This window comes from Pseudorasbora parva, chromosome 7 (genome assembly GCF_024679245.1).
Source record: "Pseudorasbora parva isolate DD20220531a chromosome 7, ASM2467924v1, whole genome shotgun sequence".
Lineage (NCBI taxonomy): Eukaryota > Metazoa > Chordata > Actinopteri > Cypriniformes > Gobionidae > Pseudorasbora > Pseudorasbora parva.
Window position 1 is genome coordinate 14600594 of NC_090178.1, and position 22530 is coordinate 14623123.

Here is a 22530-nt window from a genome sequence, read left to right on the forward strand (position 1 = left end):
AGTGTATGGCCATTTTGCCTAATTTGTAATATGTCCATATGTCTAATTTATTGCAATGCACATGCAGGGACTGTGTTAACTGTGTCATAACGGTGCAAACGTTAGCCGAGAACTAACGTGAATGACTGATGTAACATTAAATATTGCAAAACCGTGTTCAAAACACGTAATTTTGTGTTTCGACTAACTCATGTTATTGTGGTGTTACTGAAATATCTGCAAATCAGCTGTCTGCAACTATTACCTAAAACTGTGTCTAATAATGCAGATTGTCTGTCGTTCTTTCTACTGTGAGTAAAGTTAAAGGACGGAGCAAGATTTGGGATTCCGATTACCAGGATCAACTAAATGCTGGATTTCCAAAAGTATGTGAAATATGTAAAGTTCGTGCCATGTGCTTTTTAAAATCAGAGGCAGACAGTAGTGGTGTATTTTTACCTTTTTTACTTGTAAAACTTACTCAAGTAAAACTTTGAATACTTTTACTTGAGTAAAAGTATACAGTACTAGATGTTATATCTAATTTAGTATTAAATGATATTCAATATGAGATGTATTGCAGTAAAAAGTACAATATTATGTTTTGGATTGTTGTGAAGTAAAAAATTTTCAAAGAAGAACACTGATAAAGCAGAAATACTTGAAAAACAAAATTACTTAGAAAGTAAAAGTACTTCAATAATGTCCTCCTTTGTTTAAAATACGGCCAAAAGTTTTACACACCGGTCTGTCATCGCAGGGATATCACTGTTACATTTTCATGCCCCTAAACATGATGTGGAACAAAACAAACTGATTGTTTGCTTTACATATCAGTCAGATAGCCTCTTGGCGGTCCTTGGTCAATGAAAGCTGCTGTAGAGTCCAGACCTTTTGCCGTCAGTCTGAAGGTCTGGCTACAACAGACTAGTCATACCCATATTCCAAGTTTTCTGAAGCCATTTGATACAAAGCGATCATTATTCACTGTAAATCACTACTTCTGTTCTTGCTGTAATTGGCATGTTCATGAGGGATCATGAGTGAGGTTTGTTATGTTTTTCGAGTTTGGTCTTTTCAATGAATCCAGTTCACAACAATGCATAACATATATTTTGTAAATTCCTTTTATATGTTCAACAGAAATATGCGTTCAATGAGTAAATTATGGCAGAATTTTCATTTTGGACGAACTATATCTTTAAGCCTTATTGTGAGGGGTGTGTGTAGGCAACAGATAACACAATGACAGTTCTCTCATTCAATCAGTGACTGATTCAGAATGATAAATCATGAGTTTCACACTGATTTGTGTCTTTTTGAATGATTCATTCAAAAAACGGAAGCTCATGAATATCAACATGAGCAAAGCATTATATAGTGTATAAATGCATATACTGTATATAGCCCATGCTTTTCACATTTTCTGTGTTGTTGTTTTGTTTTTTTCTTTGCTGTTTCTTAGTTGACCTTGAATGTGCTTCACTTCATGCCAGGCTTAATCCTGCTGCTCCAAACAGGGCACTTGACAGCAAACCCCTTCTCTCTCTCTCTATTGCTCGCTCTCTGACTCTACCCGTTTTCTTACTATTTCTGCCCTCTGCTGCACCCCAGCCATGATTCTATTACAGCCAGTTTCCACGGAAACCTTGCAGTTCCAGGGTCATACCTCCCAGATGGCGATATGTCGCCCAAAGGCCCTGGCAGACTGCCCCCCTCCTGCCCAAAACTTCCTCACACACAGACACACGCACAAACATTTGCACGCTCTACAATGTCACAGGCAAGCCAAGATATAAAGTGCCAATGCACTAAAAAATGCACTGACTCAGAGTGGACTTCCGAGACTGCCAATATAAGAGACAGATGAGGCACATGGCTACTCTTTTGTGAGATTTGTGGGTATTTTATTGCATGACTGGATCTATAAAAAATGTTTCTTATTAACCTGTAGAAATGGAGCAATAACTTAAAATCAACACACTATTTGTTTTTTACATTTTGACATTGTAAGAATATTTATTCTGCAAGGATACATTAAATTGACCAAAAGTGACTGTAAAGACATGTATAATGTCTCTGTTTGATGTAAATGTAAAAAAAAATAAAAAAAAAAATAAAATAAATAAATAATAGTTCAATTAAATGCAATTGAATGCGTTTTGAACTTTGTATTCATCAAAGAATCTTGAAGGAATCACGATTCCCACAATGTTACGCAGCTAAAATAAGAATAAAAATACACTGTAAAAAAAAATAATTTTAATAAATAACATTTTTTAAAGTGTAAGAAATGTTTCTTGAGCACCAATCAGCATATTACAATGATTTCTAAAGGATCATGTGACACTGTCATGACCATATGAATTTTAAAATATATAAAAACAGAAAATGGTTGTTTTAAATTAAACAATTAAAAAAATCACATTATTTACTGTATTTTTAATCAATTGATCGATCGAAATGCAGCCTTTGAGCATGAGACTTGCTGATAAGAAGTCAAGAAGAATAAAAAGAGATTAAGTGATTATAAAAACAATTGCAGCCATACCCTCAAGTGTTAGCTTGACAATTCGAAGTGTTTGTACACGTTCGGTGCGTCTCATTCCAGTGAAAAATCACTTGGCTAATTAAATTTGACCCATCTTTGTAATCGTAGAAACACACACGCAGCAAAACTAAGTGGATTAATCGTTCACACCCTTTGTTTGTCATTGTGCTCGTTAGAGCATTACACATTCCGCTCTGCTGCGTTCAGGGCTTCTGAGAGACATTCTTCGTCTTTGGAGTGGAGGACACACTGCACTGTCCGTCCTCTTCTCTGCTGAGGATTCTGTAGACAGAAGGTGAGCCTTATGCTCAATGAGGACCAAAACTACATGCAAGTAGAAGGTGGTACTGATAAACTCCCTTAAAGAGCCCCTATTATGGATTTTTGAAAATTACATTTCATGTAGTATGTAACATAGTTCTAAGTGAATTAAAACATCCTGGGAAGTTTGTAATCTGAACGTGCAGCGTATATAAAGTTATTGTCTCTGAAAAGTAAGAGTCAACTCTGAGTTAATTAAACAAATCTTTAAAAACAAACAAGGTGTGTGTGTGTGTGTGTGTGGGGGGGGGGGAGGGGGGTGGGGTGAAACATTTAAATGTAAAACCTCAACCCTACAAATAAGTAAGCAGTTATGATCTGCAATACTTTAAGCAACTTGACTATTATTAAAGATCCATACAGGCATTTTGTGGGTAACGACATTACAAATTGCAAATTACAAATTATTATTTTTCAGGCCACAAAATGACTCTAATTTGCCTCTTTGTTTTGAAATTCTCTATTTTAACCTCAATTAATGCACTAATTGTAATATAAATATATATATATATATATATATATATATATATATATATATATATATATATATATATATATATATATATATATATATATATATATATATATATATATATATATATATTTATATATATATATATATATATATATATTAGAAGAAAGAAAAATATTTTAAGTGGTCATTAATGGAGCATAATTATTGCACAAATAGTATTAAGTAAAAGATTTTAACTAAAAGATTTCCTCAAAATATTCAATAAATATTACTAAACTAAAATATAGTTTATTTAATAACATTTATTCACAGAAAATATAAAAAAAACTATAAAAATAGTTAACGGCCACATTTGACTATGATAGTAAGGAATTTCTCAGGGCTAAATACAAGAAGAGCATAACAATACAATGCTGCATCTCCATCACTCTCCATTTTCACTGTAAATGTGGTTGATGTAATAATCAATGCACACTTTGCTGTACTGTTTACCAAAACTTGCTGCAAATACCTGTATTGTGAAGCTGTTGTCTGTTCAAATGTATTGATTGACACAGCTCCGGTTTGTTTAGAACTATTGCGAGCACCGTGATCACGTAACTGCGCCCGTTGCCACGAGATGAAGGCATGTCGCAACTCAAGGCATGTGTGCAAAAGGGCCCGAAGATCATGGCCATTCAGTATGGTTTTCCGGCCTTGACCCATACGCAAAGAGATTGTTCCAGATTCTCTGAATCTTTGGATGATATTGTGCACTGTAGATGATAACTTCAAACTGTTTGCAGTTTTTCTCTGAAATACTGCTTTCTGATATTGCTTCACTATTTTTCGCCGTAGCATGGGGGGATTTGTTTATCCTCTGACTTCTGAGAGACACTGCCACTCTGAGAGGCACTTTTTATACCCAATCATATTGCCAATAATGACCTGATAAGTTGCAAATTTGTCCTTTGGCTGTTCCTTATATGTACATTTAACTTTTCCGGCCTCTTATTGTTACACTGTAAAAAATTTTTTTTTTTTTTTTTTTTTTTAAGTTACCTGGTTGCCTTACAATTTTGAGTTCATTGAACTTAAAAGATTGAGTTAATACAATGAACATTTTTGAGAATCGACTACCTTTATTCAAATTTTATAAAAGATTTTGTAAGCATAATGGGTAATTGTGTGTTATTTGCCAAATTGCGCTATTTTCATGATTTATCACATTTTTATGTGGTTCAAATACAATAATATTTTGAGTTTCTATTTTTTAAACAAATTTTCTTCATTGTATCAACTATTTTTTTTTATTTTATTTCAATTAACTCAAAATTGTAAGGCAACCAGGTTACTTACTTTTTTAAGTTAAACCAACAATATTTTTTACAGTGTACCTGTCCCAACTTTTTGGGAATGTGTAACTTTTTTGGCAATTTTTGGCATGACATTGCAACATGTCAACACTGTAACACGTACATCATACGTTAGCCTAGCTGATGTAAACATTAACGTTTACAAAAAAATCTTTCTCCATCCTTTACCTTTACTCAAAGTACAAACCAGATTCCAAAAACGTTGGGACACTGTACAAATTGTGAATTAAAAAAAAGGAATGCAATAATTTACAAATCTCATAAACTTATATTTTATTCACAATAGAATATAGATAACTTATCAAATTATGAAAGTGTTGTTAGTTTACATCAGCTAGGCTAACGTATGCACTGTTATTCATACAGTTCCCACATGTGCGCCGCAATACAGTACATTAGACACACACACACACACACACACACACACACACACACAAACATATAGGTTTGTTGATGGAAGCACACTTGCGAATGCTGATGGTGAGAAATTACAGTTGAAACATAATGTACCTCAAAGTAAGTAACATCCCTGAGAAACGTCCTGCTCAAGGTTCAGGTTAAATAACTAGTTATTCTACTGTTTCCTCATCGATTCAGGCTCATGCTGGAATTGGTATAAAACCAACATCATCATTACTGCCTTTACAGTGTACACTATCGCTGAGCTTTATGAAGCCTCCAGACAGAACAGAAGTTATGGTAATGGCCCGCTGTATGTGGTAGCCCAGTCACAACAGACAAGGCCGTCTGACCAATCAGAGCAGAGTAGTCTCATGGAAAGTTTGGATGTAGTGAGACTGATTCATCCATCAAGTCGTTTGAAAATCATTGCGATAATGAACAATGTATATTATTACATTTTTTTGACCTTTGATGCATGAAAACCTGTTGTTGACGACCTCCAAAACAAAATCAGGTGCCTAAAATATTATAATGCGGTTACTTTAAACTTCATTGAATGTTAACCCGAATATGAAACGTGCAGTGGGATTATTTTCTCTCTATGACATTTTTTCTTTTGCAGTCCAAAAACGAGATGTTATGTATACGCTCCATGTTTTATCAATTTACTTGCAAAAATGAACATGAAGATTCCACGAGAGCTACAGAAGATGAGAAAGTTTCAGTGTTTTTTTCTCACACAAAGCTATCATATGACTTCAGAAGACTTGTGTGTATGATTTCTTTGGGTGCCTTTTGTAGTTTCTGGAGCTTGACAGCCTCTAGTCACAATTCACAGACTTTCATTGTATGGAAAAGAGCTGTACCATTCAAAAACTTGCTCTTTTGTTTTCAAAGGAACAAAGAAGATCATATAGGCTTGACAAAATATGAGGGTAAGTGAATGTAAAAAACATTTTTGAGTGAATTATTCATTATTAAGGCAGTTGGCGCCTAATGGTTAGAGATTAATAGCCTGACAAGCCAGACCCACATCAAGATGTTTAGTCTGGAAACTCACCATTGACAGAGCTCAATCCGAGGGGCGGGATAAACGGTTGTCTTTCAAACTCCCTCTGCACGCGATAGGATAGCGCTACACCAACCAGAGCAACGAAGGTGAAACAGAGCTTGTTGATAGATTAAACATTCGCCGTATCCGGTCGGCTAAACTCCGAACACATCTTCCCTTTTTAAGAATGACTTCAGTGCCGTTCTTTGTTCTTTTCTCAGAGAAAAGCTTAACTCCAAGTCTTCCAGAATCGCAGTCAAAGCTGATTCGAAAGACCGCCGTTCGCCAGTTTCTGTGTTTACTAGAAGCACGCAAACACAACTCGGCCGTCGTCATTATGGCCCCGCCCACCGACTCTATACACGATGTGATTGGCCCGTCCAGATTGAAAGGAATACAGCTCAGAAGGGTATTGAGAGTTCCTAGATGACACTTGCGGGCAGATTAAATTTGCTGCCGTTAGGGTGCGTCTAGATTTCTAGGCTACATTATTAAGGCAGTTGTGGCCTAATGGTAAGACTGGTAACCCGAAGGTTGCGAGTTTGTTTCTTAATACTGGAAGGGAATGACCGAGGTGCCCTTGAGCAAGGCACCTAAACCCTGATCATTTACTGCATTCCTACATTTTACCAAATCAGGTTGGTATATCATATCTGTGATGAACTTTCTTTGTATAGAGGCAATTTCTGAACATACCCAGTATCAGACATAACAGTAATATTCTGATTCAGCAATGCAATCTTGGCGGAAGGCCAAGCGTGTGTATTATTAATGTGTCTGATCTTCTAAGCAAATGCAAAGTTAACTATGCATTATCAGAGCAATCAGAAAATGAACAGATGATTAAAAGCGACTTCTCCATCACCTCAAGCTTTCAAAGCAAAACAAGTGCAATTTACTTGCAAACTCATCTAGTTAATTTCACTTCTATTAAAAACCCCACTTAATCAATGTAGTGTGAAATATATTATTCATAAAACCAACATGGCAAATATGCTTAATGAAAAATGCACCATAAAGACCATTAGCTAAATTAAGCCGCCTCTGAAACCTGTTGTGAATGTTCCCTCCACGCACACAAATATCTAATCATGAGTTTCAGTAGCCTTTTTTGTGAGTATCATTTTTTGAGCTATTGTTAGATATGTAGTCTCTGTAATTTTGATTATGTTCAGCATCACTGCATAAACTTTGCCTTACCTGACAATGTCAGGATAGTGTCCGTCAACATGACTGATCCGGTATGCGTCATTACCCCAGGTCGGGATCGGTGCTTAATGGCACGTTACGATGGGATAATTGTTTTCTGCTCATTAGCCTTACATCTTCTCTGCTCAGAGGGAAAGTCAACTTGTGGACACTCAGTACTTTCGTGAAGAGTGCAAGATGAGTGCATTAGAATATTTATCAATGCTCCAGTTCTGAAGTAGAGACCTTTAGTTTTTTAGCTGGTGGGGTGACAACATATAATTAGTTACGTTTATTTTTGTTTGCCGTGCACTTAAGTGGTGAAACCAGAATCTGTTAATGAATGGAGAGAAGCAACAATACAAACATATTTAGACAAACATTGCACTGACGTGTTAATACTAATACCACACCTGCTAATAGCAGGTGAATTAAGAACGTTCAAAATACAGATTTTATGATTTAGAATGATTGTAATTTGAATGGTAAAAGACTATAAAAGTGCTATTTTTATAGTAAACCTATTAATCAATGAATGGTCATTTCCCTAGGGAAAACCTAGGGGAAATTAATCTAATTTTAATGTAAAAGTTTGGTTTGGTAAGATTATTATTATTATTTTTTGGGTGGATACATTTATTCAGCAAGGATGTATTAAATTGATCAAGCGACAGTAGGCATTTTCTAATTGTAATTCTAGTTGCAAAAAAATTATATTTCAGATAAATGCTGTTCTTTTGAACTTTGTATTAAATGTACACAAATGTTTTCAAAATTTATAATAATTATTGTTAAAAAACAATTTTTTTTTTTTTTTTTTTTGAGAAGCAAATCAGCATATTAGAATGATTTCAAACGGGTCATATGACTCTAAAGACTGGAGAAGTGATCCTGAGAATTTTTCTTTGATGCAGAGAAATAAAATATATTCAAATAGAAAAAAACAAGATAGATAGATAGATAGATAGATAGATAGATAGATGATAGATAGATAGATAGATGATAGATAGATAGATAGATAGATAGATAGATAGATAGATAGATAGATAGATAGATAGATAGATAGATAGATAGATAGATAGATAGATAGATAGATAGATAGATAGATAGATAGATAGATAGATAGATAGATAGATAGATAGGTTGAAATACTTCCTCCTCACTTTTTCTTTCCGTCTGAAATTAATATGCAGAGATATAAGTAGGCTGTTTTAGGTTAATCTCGCAAAAAGAGTAAACCCCATGATTTTACATTCCTGTTCTGCATGCACATACCGGTACTATGTACTTATAGCAATTACAATAAATTATCTAGAGACTAACCCTGAACCTACCCCTAAACCTTAACCCATGTAGTTACCATTTATTACCAGTACTTGATAAGTACACTAAGTACACATACTCTAATATAAAAAGTGTAACCAAACTTTGATTCATCATTTGGCTTTCTCTTTACCGTCTGTGTGATGGTTGTCAGTATATTATAAAGGTAAAACATGGTTTTAGTTAGGTGTATTCACATTATATCAGGTAATGAAGGTCATTTTATTGTAAATTGGAAGTTTTGTAAAAGTAAAAATTCTAACAAAAGGTTTACTGTAAAGGTCTGATGACCACGGCTGCCTTTTTTTGCTGTGGAAATTCTGCATTTATTTGCTTTTTCATTGTGCATGTAATTAAGGCCATCGGGATAGTGTGATACATTTCTGTGTACAGCTATGTGCAGTCGAAATAGCTTCTTTCCTCGCATTTATTGCTTACCAAGTCTTTTTACCCAGAATGTTTTATATAGAGGAGGAATACATACATTCAAAGTATTCACAATCACTGAAAATTAAGCATCACATACTTGAAAGAATATTGTTGATTTTCATGCACATCTGACAAAAAAAAAATGCACGCTGGTTTTCATGACAACAGCAAAGTTTAAGTATGATGCAGTGCAAGAATAAGAGTAGACCTTGGAGTACACTTGCTTCAGTGGCGATTTCTTTAAGACTGCAAGGGAAGCTCGGCTTCCCTTATTATGTCACAAAATTAATGGTCAAATATGTACTATTATATTAACATTGTATTGACTAAAAATGCGTTAGAAAACGTTCATCTCAAAGACGAGTTCGTTCAGAATCAGTTACATATAGCAGGTCGGCTGACTCGATTTCCTTCTCATACATTCCCGCAGCGTCACAGTGCATTTCCCTATTGAAGCCCAGCGTCCATTGACTTCAATGGGGCTGCTTTGAACGGTTTTTTTCAGCGCTTCGAAACTAGACGGTCATTGGATAAACGCTGCGATTATGTCCCGCCCACGGACGCTCAGCGTCTCTGGGAGTGAATGGGGAGTGGGCTGGCCCGGACGCTGAGCTTCTGCGTGATGATTGGAGGGTCTGCATCTCCTTTTGACTGACAGCGATTCTGTACTATAAGGAATCACTGAAGCTATTCGCGCTCAGTCCCATCGCGGATTTCTCAAGTTCAGTCGAAATAAAAACTTCTGCAACCTATTTCTTTGATATTTGCTTGGCGAAATTGCTTGATTTTCATCATACATTTCACACAATTATACACCACATTCCTTGTTTCAGTTTTACAGAGTTTAATATTTTTTTTAGATCGTTCATTCATTCACAGGGTAAAAGACCATTTTCTTGAAAAGGAACGTAGGGCAGAATTTACTTTTAAATAAATAAGACAATTGGCCAAAAATGAGCTTCCCCTCTCTGACAGACCAGTAGCCGCCACTGACTTGCTTACGTACAGTACTGACAACTCTCTTTTCCCAAAAGAGAGGATGGAAAATATTGAACATTCACAGCTCTGTTGTGTGTGGTTATACTGCATCTGTTAGAGATTATAGGTGCTATGTTTTATATCCCTGGACTTGTTAAACTCACATAAAGAGAACTGGGTTTATAGAAGGCAAACAATTAGAACAGTGTTTGTTATATTATGAATGCTTGAATGGTGAAGTATGATTCATATCATAATGAAGGACTTCTTGGTTCACTTAAACCCAGGCTATATGACCTAGATGACCTTTTAAATAACAGAGTAGTCATCGTAAGTGTGTTCTCATAATTTTTCACTGAAGCATTAACAGTGCCCTGCATAACGAAGTGCAGTAATGTATAATGTATAATAATTACATTCCATTTTAAACACATTAAAAACATTATAAATGTTATATGCTATATAAATGCATATGTGAGATAAAACACGAGTAGCTGTGCGATATGGCTGTATATCATTATGACACGGCAATAGGTAATTATTAAATTAACAGATATTTTCTGTTTGATATTAATTGAGAAGCTTTTATTGAAATAAGACTATTAGAACGGGCCATAAGTACTGTATGGCTGGGAAACAAGCTAAGCAGTACAGGGAGGAAGTGATGTGAGAAATGCAATGAAACACCTTACAAAAGAAATACCATGCGTTCCTTACACAGCTGTCTTAAACTAAATAAAAACTAATACCCACTAGACTTCACACAGCATGACCTTAGTACATCAAAAATCTGAGGGAGAAAAGTAGCTTTTGAGGCACTTTCACAAGTATATCTGTGTTATATTCTGATTTGACCTCCAGGTATCCAGTCAGGATTTGAAATTACATTTGTATCTTTCAAGTTTTGCAAGGTAGAGTGGAAGTTTTATACTTGTGCCTATCAAGTTGTGTTAGGCATTGCAGAACTGAACAGCAGGAGACCGGGGCTAGATGTCACCTTTTACTCCAGTGAATATTTGTAAGGGTAGGATTTTTTAATGTCATGTTTTTTGTATACATCTTACACCTTATACCGTAGACACTATTTAGGAAAAGATACTTTTCATACAGTTGATTAAATTATTTGTAAGCTGCATTGTTTAATTGTTTTATAATGTGTAATGCACTTTAATGGTAGTATGATTTTTACATACTTTTATTTAGCCCTCTGATTTGAACGCTCTTTTTGTGAACGCTCTTTAAGTGGCGTGTCTGCTGTGAGACTTCAGTGTAAACGCCCACTGCTGTGAAGAAAAACAATGTGAAGCTGGCTCTTTTGTTTCTGGTTTGATTACTAGCATAGACACGCATACACACAAAAATAAAACCATCTGACATGAATCCTTACATATAAGAAATCGCTGGTCACAGATCAGGCATTAGAATTAACACGGGTTATTACATGTCGCATTACTGTCGAGTTCGAATCGTAAAAGCCTGCGCCGAAAATTGAGACGGATTTACCAAAGAATCCACAATGAAATGTAACAAATACAAATGAATAATGCTCAGCTGAGACATTCACATTGTTAAAAATAAATAAAATGACTGCATTTCTAGCATTAGGATCATTTGGAAGATAATGTTATTTGTAGTCCATCCTGTATTGCTCCTCTCTCCTCGTCATCTCACTAACACGCCAGTGGGCGGGGCCAGAGTTGCAATGATGAATAGGCATTGACTTTCTTCTGCAGAGGCGGCCTTTCATCTATCATAGATCTGAATTGTACAGGATATTCTTATAGTATGATAACCTCATGTCAAAAGCTCAAGGAAAATTTGATTTCTCAGTTCATGACCCCTTTAAACTTGTGTTGAGCTTAAAAAATATGAATAAATGCAATAAATCTTTTTTTTTTTTTATTGACTGTAAATGTAGAACATTGGTTACACTTTATATCAATAGTCCACTTTAGGTATTTTACTAATTATAAGCTCTCAATTATCTGTCATTAGAGTATGTAAAAAAAAAAAAAAACGCCAGCCTCCTCACGGACGGTTGCCGCACACACATAATAAAAATAAAAAAAAAACACAACGGGAAAGTGGCGAAAGTTAAAATTTGTAACATCTTTAGTTTATTGGAACTTCTTAAATACTGCCCTGATGATGGAAATGAGGATTGTCAACTTGACAAACGGGAAGATTGTCAAGTTGACAATCCTCATTTCCATCATCAGGGCAGTATTTAAGAAGTTCCAATAAACTAAAGATGTTACAAATCTGCCTGAAAAAGGATGCCTGCCTATATTGTCTTGATGCACGGCGAGGAGAAACACTTAAGTGCACAGAGACTCTCCAAAGATCCCAGATGGAGAATCACACAGATTAGTTGAGTCTTGAGGTCAGAAAGCCTAAACAAAAAAAAAAAATCTAACAACCCCTACACAACCACATGTTGTTTGGGAGGAATTCAAGAAAAATCCCCCTCGAGTTGTGAGACACAACTGGAAATACAAAAGGGACCTGGTTCTGTAGGCAGATAAAACTATAAAAAGAGCTTTTTGGCAGAAAATCTACAAGATGGGTTTGGTGCAAACAGGGATGAAAAGTACCCCATGCCCATGGCTAAAAATACAGCTGGATCTTTAATGTTGTGGGCCTATTTTTTTGCTGGAGGTCCTGGACATCTTGTTCAGATACATGGTATCAAGGATTCCAGCAAATACCAACAGATAAGAAATCCAAACCTGATGGCCTCTGCTAGAAATATAATAATGGGCCATGGTTGGATCGTCCATCAGGACAATGTTTTGAACGAAACAAACATCAAAATTAACACACAAAATGAAGCTTCTGCCATGGTCGTCCCAGTGCCCTGACCCGAAAAAGTATTTTTTTAAAGGGTGCCAATATTTTTGGCCAATGTGTTTTGGAGAAAAGGATTTATCTCATAATGTGATTTATCCCCCACTTTCAATTATTTTACTTCAATGAAAGGTTAGATTTTTGTAAATGTTTTGAATAAAAGATCAAAAGGATAAACGATACAGATTTATTTTTTACAGGCATATTTGATCATATTTACCAGGGGTGCCAGCAATTTTGAACACCAGTGTAAGTGTATGTGTTCAACCCATCAGAGATTCAGATTGAAGATGGCCATAGCCAGTCAAAGCAGAGGAGGATTCGTATTGTACTCCGCCAACTCGACAGACACGAAACATGCTAAATGTGGACCATGACTAAACAGTGTTCGGGGAAATAAACTGCTGGGTTTTGAATATGTGGGATGAGCAATAACAGAACTTTTCTACTGCTGCGTGTCGACCCATGAGATTGTGTAGGCCATATTGAGTTTCACATGTTACCATTGAGAGAACACAGGAAGCTGTAATTGAGGGTGTATTGAAGGTGTTCAGTGGATCACAGTGTGCAATATAATGAGGTTGAGTCATGGACATTTCAGAGGGCTTTATTTGTACTGCCGTGACTAAACCAAGGCATTATTGTTGAGTTATAAAACGATTTATAGCAGTTGCATTTTTACTGAGAGCAAAGAAATGTCTCTGACCAGAGGCACAGGTTTATTTCCAGATTTTTTTTTTTCTTCATGGTACTTTCTTCCCCTCCTTTAAAACAGAGCAAAGTCAATCTTCTGCAATTGTCTTTGTCCTTCTGGTCTTTTTTGTAATCTTTCTTTTTTGATGTTGTTGTGTTTTCTTATTCTGTTTCCTTTAGATCTTGCGGTCAACTGAATTTCAGTTTTTTCTGTTCCTTTATCTTGGGCACCAGGTTAATTACCGTCAATGTGGCATTGGCAATGGCATTACACTTATGCAAATTAAGCCTACGCTGACCTCAGACGGTGTTGTGTTGGTGCATGTGATACCTGTGATTTGTTTTCAAACTGCTGCCCTCTTAAAGGTATCTTTGTCATTATTGACTCTAGTTATCGGACCCACTTTATATTAGGCTGCCTTAACTACTATGTAGTAACATTTTAATTCATAATTTGATACAATACACTTATTGTGTACACATGTTTTTACATTGTACTTACATTTAAAAAAATACCTGCATGTAATTACATCTATCATTAATTTATCTAGTTACATTTGTAATTACCCTTACACCTAACCCTACCCTTAAACTGACCCATCCCACCACACCTGTCCCTAACTCTCCTCGTTTCCCACCTAAATATCAGCAAAGGTGTGATGCAATAAATGGACTGCATGGACTGCATTTATATAGCGCTTTTATCCAAAGCGCTTTACATTTTGCCTCACATTCACCCATTCATACACCGACGGCGATGTCAACCATGTAAGGCGCCATCCAGCTCGTCGGGAGCAGCTGGGGTTAGGTGTCTTGCTCATGGACACGTCGACACTTGGTCAGGTGGAACCGGGGATTGAACCACCAACCTTCTGGTTTGTAGACAACCTACATGAACCACTGAGCCACTGCCGCCCCATTCAAATACAATTTGAACACAGTAAGTACATTGTACTTATTTTTTTGATGTAAGTACATAGTACTTAAGGCCACCTAATATAAAGTGGGGCCACTCACCTTGTTGTTCCAGTGAACATAGGCTGAAGCTGATCTGTTAGCAGCTGTTAAAACTAACAGCTCACCTTAAGGTATAAAGATTATCAGAGGATATAATTACACACATGTAGTTCTTTAGTCTTTGAAGTTAGACTTTACGTTTTTTTTTTATCTTTTTTTTATGTCGAGTTTTTTTATGTAGAGGTCCACACAGAGGGACCTGTGTGATTTAGAAATTACTCCCCCACATCTAAATTTTGCGTGGCACATTCGCACGGGATAAGCAAAGCCTGTGATTCTACTCAAATTTACTGACATGATGTCAAGACTTGGAAATGTTTTTTCGTTAGAGATATACTTGTATGAAGTCATAAACAGTATATTGTTTTGATTGTTTTAAAGTAATAAAAATAATTTAGTTCAGTTAGAGAACAGACGCTACAATTAAAAACTGAGCTGAGCACAGACCAGCGGCAGGAGTCAGATTTCAAAATCACGAGTGAGAAGCTGACAATATACGGCGGAAGATTCAGCTTTAAAGCTGAATGTAAAAGCGCTCTTTACACAAGCTTGTCATTGTACTGTTCCGTTGCTATATTTTTCATTAAGAATAGTATTAATATTAATATTAAACACACAATTCAAGAAATTTGCCCCCAAATTGGTACTTATTCTAAAGTGAAAGTATTAATTCATAACGACGCGCATTATGAATGCAGCCTCCATTCTTCGTAAAAGATAAAGAATGTGCTCAGGAAACAAAAACCTTGCAAAAATGATATACGATTCACCTAATCCTGGCCAAAGCACAGAGATGCCGATTCGCACGGGACTAGTATTATCACAGGGAAATATGGTAGGTTATTCGTAGGGGGGATTTTTACTTTACAAATTACAGACATGGCCGATTCGCACGGGATTAAGATCACAGACATTCTCTGCAATCTGAGAACCCCTGAAAATGACTATATGGGAGAAACATTTTTTGTTTAGATTTCAGTCATTATTGTAGTAGGCAGATTTTTGAACAGAAAACCCATATGGTCTAAAAAATCTCAGACAGTTATATTAAATACATGCAGAGCTGTAGAGGAGTGAGTCATTGCTCATGTTCAGCCTCGAAAAGGACTGATCTTGAAGAAAAAAAAAGTACCCAAAGTCAAGCTTTTATGGTTGAACTGCTCAGCCACGTTCTCTTATTCTCTGGCGTGTGATTAGAACGTTCACTGTGGACCTTTGCCGTTTTTGTTCACACAGCACGACCGCTTCTACCGCTATTGTTACAGGTGCTTTTCCACCCGACTGGTCTCGTTTCTCTCTCGTGGACTGAGAATGACAGTGACATGCCCCCACTCATAACGAATGCACAGGAGATGTTTCTGCCTGACGCCTCTTTCCTCGTTTCCTTCCTCGCTTTTTAAATCAATATTTGAGTGGGAGGTGCGCCCCGTGTTCGCCACCACATATCTCTAGAGAGCAGGAGGCGCTCTGGCCGGTGGTCTTGGTTTGGGTTTTAAAGGAAGGGATCAGACGGAGCGGGGCACAGACACTAAATCAATGGCCTTATCCGAACCCCTCGCTCCGCATGAGGAGAAAACGGAATTTCTATCAGGAGATTATATTTGTTCACGAGCTTCCGACCCATTGGCCCCTTTTTCTCCTCTATCTTCCATCCAGCTCACAACTGCAAATAGCGGCTCAAGTTTTCAATGTCTTTAATTCTCTCACTGTTGCCTCCTTTCCACTCTCTTTCGTGCCACACTTCCTCCTTTTTCACCCCCATTCCACAGATGGATTATGACGTTGACAGGACATGAATGTCCCTGGGGCCCTTCACAGATGCATTCTAGCATTAAAAGGGCTAGACATAGTGTAACAGAAGTGAACCGAAGGCGCATTTATAGGCGCATAAAATCCTCTATGGTGTTTATCCCATTCACAGATTGTTTTGATCAGTTAATTGTTTAAAATGGACACTGATTCAATGTGCAGCATGTCAAAATGCCAACGCATCTTAAAAACATGCTATTTGGCATGTTTTAAACGTGAGCTACAGGTTCAGCAGTGTTGGGCAAAATTTTGTATCCGGCTCCCCTTTAATTAATTTAATCTCCTTTAATTTCGAGCCTTCTTTCACGTGAAAATCTTTTCTGGTTCATTTGGCCTGTTTAGACAGTTAGAGTCAGACATTTGTGAGTGAAAACATGAACACACTTGGAGAGCTTTATAGTAGAAAATGAAGTTGTACTTCACTGACGTGTTTCATGTTGTAAAGCTGCTAGATTTTGACCCAGTGTAGTGTCAGATGTTCAGTATACTTTTGGTCACGTATTTAGGATTTTGTTTTACCCCTAAAAGAAGAAGGAAAAATAACTTTTCCGTGAGTATATCTGGGCCTTAAGGATCAACAAACTTTTTGTGTAAGCAAAAAATAATAAACGTTAGATTATGTCCCTTACCTGTCTAGCAATGTATGTTTATGCTGACATACTGTATCTATCCCCTGTCATTATGTGGCTTTTATGATTTAGGTTTGCATGCTTTAGAATTTCTGGTAAGTAAACATAAGCCCTATTTGGACTGGATTAGATTAACATGGGGACGTGGGGGTAAAGTAATTCTGTAAAAAGGTCCGGAAAAATGACCTGGGGTAATACTAATCCCGGTCGAATAAACCCTCTATAAAAATGTGAGGTAAAATTCCATCATTTCCTTTTTAAAAGTTTTTTTAAAAACACATTTTGCAAGCTTTAAGGCGCTTGAAGCATTCGGTTGCGTTGTAGGTGGAGGGACAACTCTGTGGCAAACCTCCAGTATTTTCCGCATATCATTTAAAACAAAAAGAAGATCAAAAGCAATTATTAGAGGCGCAACCCTTATTTTAGCTCTAGGAAAGTGTCTATTACCAACACAATCCAATCAGAATCGTTAGACTGGATCTAACTGTTTATTAAAACAAACATTATATTGTAGACGGAGTTCAGACTGGCGCTCATGTGTGTTTGCTCACGTGATAACAGCAACGTCATACGCACATGACGACACGAAGGTTACCGTGGTGTGTAAAGCGAGTTACTCCTCCCACTTCTGCTAGTTTTACTGAGATGTCTTAATCCCGTGCGAATTGACCATTAATATTACAGACGTCCTGAGGTAAAATGACTTTACCCCGACGTCCCCATGCTAATCTAATCCCGTCCGAATAGGGCTATAGTAAGCATTGAGAGAAAGGTTTTCACGGTGCATTGTTGGACTTTTTAGGGAGCGAATGCTTCAGTGCGCTGGAGGGATTTTGCGATTCGAAAGCAACTTAAAATGGCCGGCTCCCTGAACAGTGCCCTGACAACTGAACTAGATCGCTGATTGAGAGGGACCCAAAGTCAACCTTAATCTAGTAAATAGGAACTGTTTCTGTAACCCTTCAGGGCCCCCTGTTGGTCTGGAGCTCTGGGCAAATGCTAATGCAATGTCTGTTCATTGGTCCTGTCTTTCACATAATGTTGTCCTTTCTTCCCTTTTATTCGTGCAGTCATAAATATCACCCTCTATAAACCCAATTTACACAGTCTTGATTTCCATCTGCTCTATTAATGAATTCAGTACAGAAAACTTCTCATTGTGCTGTGTTACCTTTCCTCCGTTTGATTTGCTGTCTCTGTACACAATGCCTAATCTTTTGCTTCTCCTCCGGGGCGGCAGATTGACTCCTGCTTGGAGCCTCCTGACATCATCTGAGCTCTGCAGCCATGACACACAGTCCCTCACTGCACAATGTTATTCCTCTGTCACACAGTCATTAATATTGATTTACTTAATTGGTTGAGCCTAATCCATCCAATAGGGCTGTAAACCTAGCCCAGCTTGGAGAGCATTGCACCTTGGGATAGTTGATGAATCATTTTGAATCGTCTTCTGCGGTTTGTAAAGCATGATTACCTGTCTCTTTACCTCTCTCTCTCTCTCTCTCTCTCTCTCTCTCTCTCTCTCTCTCTCTCTCTCTCTCTCTCTCTCTCTCTCTCTCTCTCTCTCTCTCTCTCTCTCTCAGACATTCCACACAGCAGCAAACCAATAAAGTCATAACGAGCACAAGCCAGCTTGTTAAACAACTCACTGACATCATCAGCGGATCTTCGCGGGTAAAAGTCATGCTTCACTGTCTTCTCTAAATCTCTCAATTTTCTTTTTTTAGTGGAACAATATTCCGTATATATGATTTTCTAGTGATGTTGCTTTCAGCTGAACATGGTAGAGATACATTCAAATGGCATGTGCACTGAAAAAAATGATGTTATAAAATGGTAAAGTTATGGTGTTGTCAAACTGACCAAGTGTTCATTTAAAAAAAATAAATAAATAAAAAATCCATTTTGTTTTCCTGCAGCAAGACAGGCTCCGTCTAACGAGACTCAAAACAGAGCTATCAGATTCTGTGCAGCGATATGGAGACCTGCAGAAGGTACATATGAAATATTGGCTTTCCTTTATTTGTCCACAAAGTAACACATGTGATTAGGACTGTGAGAGCTTCTGCAACAGACATCATCCTTTTTTTTTAGTTACCATCATATATATATATATATATATATATATATATATATATATATATATATATATATATATATATATATATATATATATATATATATTATATATACTAACTAACCTTAACCCTTGTATGGTGTTGGGGTCTGTTGGACCCGTTTTCATTTTTTAACTATTTTTAATTTTAATTTTTTCATTTGTTAATTATTTTTCAAACTGAGACTCATTGGCCTTGGCTCATTTTCTGTGAGGAATATTTATCAGAGCAAATTTTCAATGACCACACACTGTACACTCCCCCTACATATTACACACAGGATGTTCGGGTCCATTGGGCTAATAAAAGTGTTGAAATTGTAGGTCCTGTGTACCTTTACTCTGTCCTCCTCCTGTTCATTACACATTTCAAATTAAACAGACTGTAGTCACAATTATTTCTATCCACTAGATAACTAGTTACAGTTCCCTTTATCGAGGGAACTCAACACTGCGTCGTCGAGTGACGACACTCTGGGAACGCCCCCAGCGTAACGGCTCTGAAGTATGAATGAAATCAGTCACCAATCCGATTGGTGCAACGTCCTACGTAGTAGGCGACGGCGTAAGCGGAAGCTATAAGAAGGCGCCGCCCCAAACGAAAGACAGTCTTTGCTCTTCAGCGAGGCGCTCTGTGTGATATTGTATGTCTGTCACCACATTAAAACAAGCGGGCTGATTAGGAGGTGTGTGCACCCGTGCCCGCGCTTCATTTCGGGCTCGGACACACACCGGCTGTGTGTGCAGTGTCTCGGGGCGCAGCACGCTCGGGCAGCGCTTAAGGGTGCCGCCTGCAGCGGGAAGCTGCCGCTCCGGGTGCTGCGCTCACGGCTGGCCGTGTCTAAGGAGAGCGGCCGGGCTCGCAAGCCCCAGGGATCCGGTCCCGCGTCTGTTGAGGCAGCGCGGCGGCGTAGATCATGGGGCTCACAACTGGGTCTCGCGACGGGAGGCGGGCATGCGGAGGCATCTTCCCAATCCTCGTCCGATGATTCAGACGCTCTTCCGCCTCGTGAGGAAGCCCGCGCTGCGGCTTCTTCCTCCGAGGCGGAGAACCCGATGCTCGAGCCGTCTGATTCTGAGGAATCGGACGCGCACAGCATTGAGGCTGTCGAAGCGTTAAGCCAGTAAATACGCTACTTCATTCATAAAATAAAGGCGCGCCGGCAGCTCTCGAGGGGGTTGTCTGTAGCTGGCCAATGTTCTCATTTCTCGTGTGGAAACCCACGCTGTGGCTTTTTCCCCCGGGATGGAGAATTAGATGCTTGAGCGGTCCGATTCCGAGGAATTAGACGTGCTCAGTATCGAGGTAGCGAAGTAGAATGAGAGCTTGTGCTTCATAATGCAAGGCTTAATCGCGCGTTGCCGAGGCAGCGCGTAGATTACGGTCTGTAATATTAGTGAACACACGCCATCGGTGCACATGTGATACTGTTTGGCGCGAGTGCAGTCAGCTCCTGAGGGTGCTGGCTGTGTTTTTTGACTATCTCGCAGCGTACAGCCGTGCGTTTCGAGTGTTTCAGCCTCGCGCCTGTGGTCTTTCATCTCGAGGGATGAAAGCCAAATATGTTGTAACGAGTCGAATCTCGCGTTGCTGAGGCAGCGTGTAGATGGCGATTCGTTAAATACATGTTTAAACAGTATCGTCTGGGAATTAGGGCTGTATTAATTCTGAGGAATTATAATTAAACATTATCTGACTTTGAGGAGTTGGGTATGTTTATTCAGCCTATTATTCAGACCATGTTCACCTGAGGGATGATTAGGGGCATTTAATTCTGAGGAATTAAATGGGATTTATCTAACTTTGAGGAGTTAGATTATCAGCCTATCATCCAATTGTGTTCACTGGGCTTTTTATAGCCCCTCTCCTGGGGAGCGATCGAGGTCGCCTCCCCTGTGGAGCTTTCTGGAAGTCGATGCTTGCGATCCGCCGTCTACACGCTCTGACCACATTGACTTCCAGCGAACGCATGCTGCTCTAGCCGCCTCTAGAAAGACTGCAGCTGGGCAGCGAACGTGTTCGCGCACCGAAAATCCTCCCCGACTAAGCCCTGCAGGGTGGCCCTTCAGGGGGTCGGGCAGGAGGCGCGGTGGGTACCAGAGACCAGCCTTGAGAGGCTGGTTCCCCTAGTCGAATATCGCGGCGCATAGTTATGCTCCCGAATATATCTACTTGGGCCCTGTGTACCGTGGGCAGAGGGTACAGACCGCAGTTCAGTGTTCCAACACCGAATTCTTCGGTGTGGTCTGGACTGGGGTGTACCCAGCCCAGTGGCCTGCGGGCCAGCCCCCTCTCCCGGGGAGCGATCGAGGTCGGCTCCCCTGTGGAGTTTTCTGGAAGTCGATGCTGCGATCCGCCATCTACGACGCTCGGGCCACATCGATTTCCAGCGGACGCATGCTGCTCCAGCTGCCTCTAGAAAGACTTGCAGCGGGGCAGCGACTGCGTTCGCACACCGAAAATCCTTCCCGACTAAGCTCTGCCGGGTGGCCGCTTCAGGGGGTCGGGCAGGGGGTTCGGTGGGTACCAGAGACTAACCCCGAGAGGTTGGTTCCCCTAGTGGAATATCTCGGCGCATGGCTATGCCTCCCGAATATTTCTGCTGGGGCCCTGTGTACAGTGGGAAGGGGGTACAGATTACAGTTCAGAGCTCCACCACCGAAGTTCAGCGGTGTGGTCTGGACCGTGGTCCCCCCGGCCCAGAGGCAGGTTATGGAACAAGAAGTGCAGTCTCTGCTGGTCAAGGAGGCGATAGAGAAGGTCCCTCCGCCAGACAGGGAGTCGGGCTTTTACAGCCGCTATTTCATTGTTCCCATAAAGGGTGGGGGCTTACGTCCAATATTAGATCTGAGGTACTTGAATCGGTCTCTGAGGAGATTCAGGTTTAAGATGCTCACAATTCAAATGACCGTGAGCTGATCCAGTTCGAGGACTGGTTCGTCACGATAGATCTAAAGGACGCATACTTCATGTCTCCATCCTTCCTGCCCACAGGAAGTTCCTGAGGTTCGCTTTCGGGGGCGAAGCGTACCAATATCGGGTGCTTCCTTTCGGCCTAGCTCTTTCCCCTCGCGCGAGATGGCGATTCGGCATCGAGATGTCGTTTTAGCCCATCCCAGGTGCTTGGGGCTGAGACTGAACACAGCCAAGAGCGTGTTAACACCCGCCCAGAGGACCATGTTCCTCGGTGTAGTATGGGGCTCAACCTCGATGCGAGCGAGCATGTCTCCCGCACGGGTGGGTTCCATACTGGCGGAGGTCTCAGGAATGAAGCTAGGCCACAGCCGCACTGTGAAGCAGTTTCAGAGACTGCTGGGACTCAGGGTAGCAGCGTCCAATGTGATTCCGTTCGGCCTGCTATAC

At 39.2% G+C, this 22530-nt stretch overlaps 1 protein-coding gene across 4 annotated transcripts in view; it reads left to right on the forward strand.

Moving 5' to 3' along the window:
* The window catches only part of tsnare1 (T-SNARE Domain Containing 1), a 240590-nt gene that overhangs the window by 75191 nt on the left and 142869 nt on the right, over positions 1-22530 (forward strand). For all 4 annotated transcript variants that reach the window (XR_010906407.1, XR_010906408.1, XM_067448267.1 and 1 more), the window contains exons 5-6: positions 18634-18724; positions 18970-19044. Coding sequence is in view for 2 of the 4 variants with exons in the window: in XM_067448267.1 (XP_067304368.1) it covers positions 18634-18724; positions 18970-19044 (166 nt within the window). In the remaining 2 variants the exon portion in view is untranslated. The remainder of the gene's footprint in view (positions 1-18633; positions 18725-18969; positions 19045-22530) is intronic.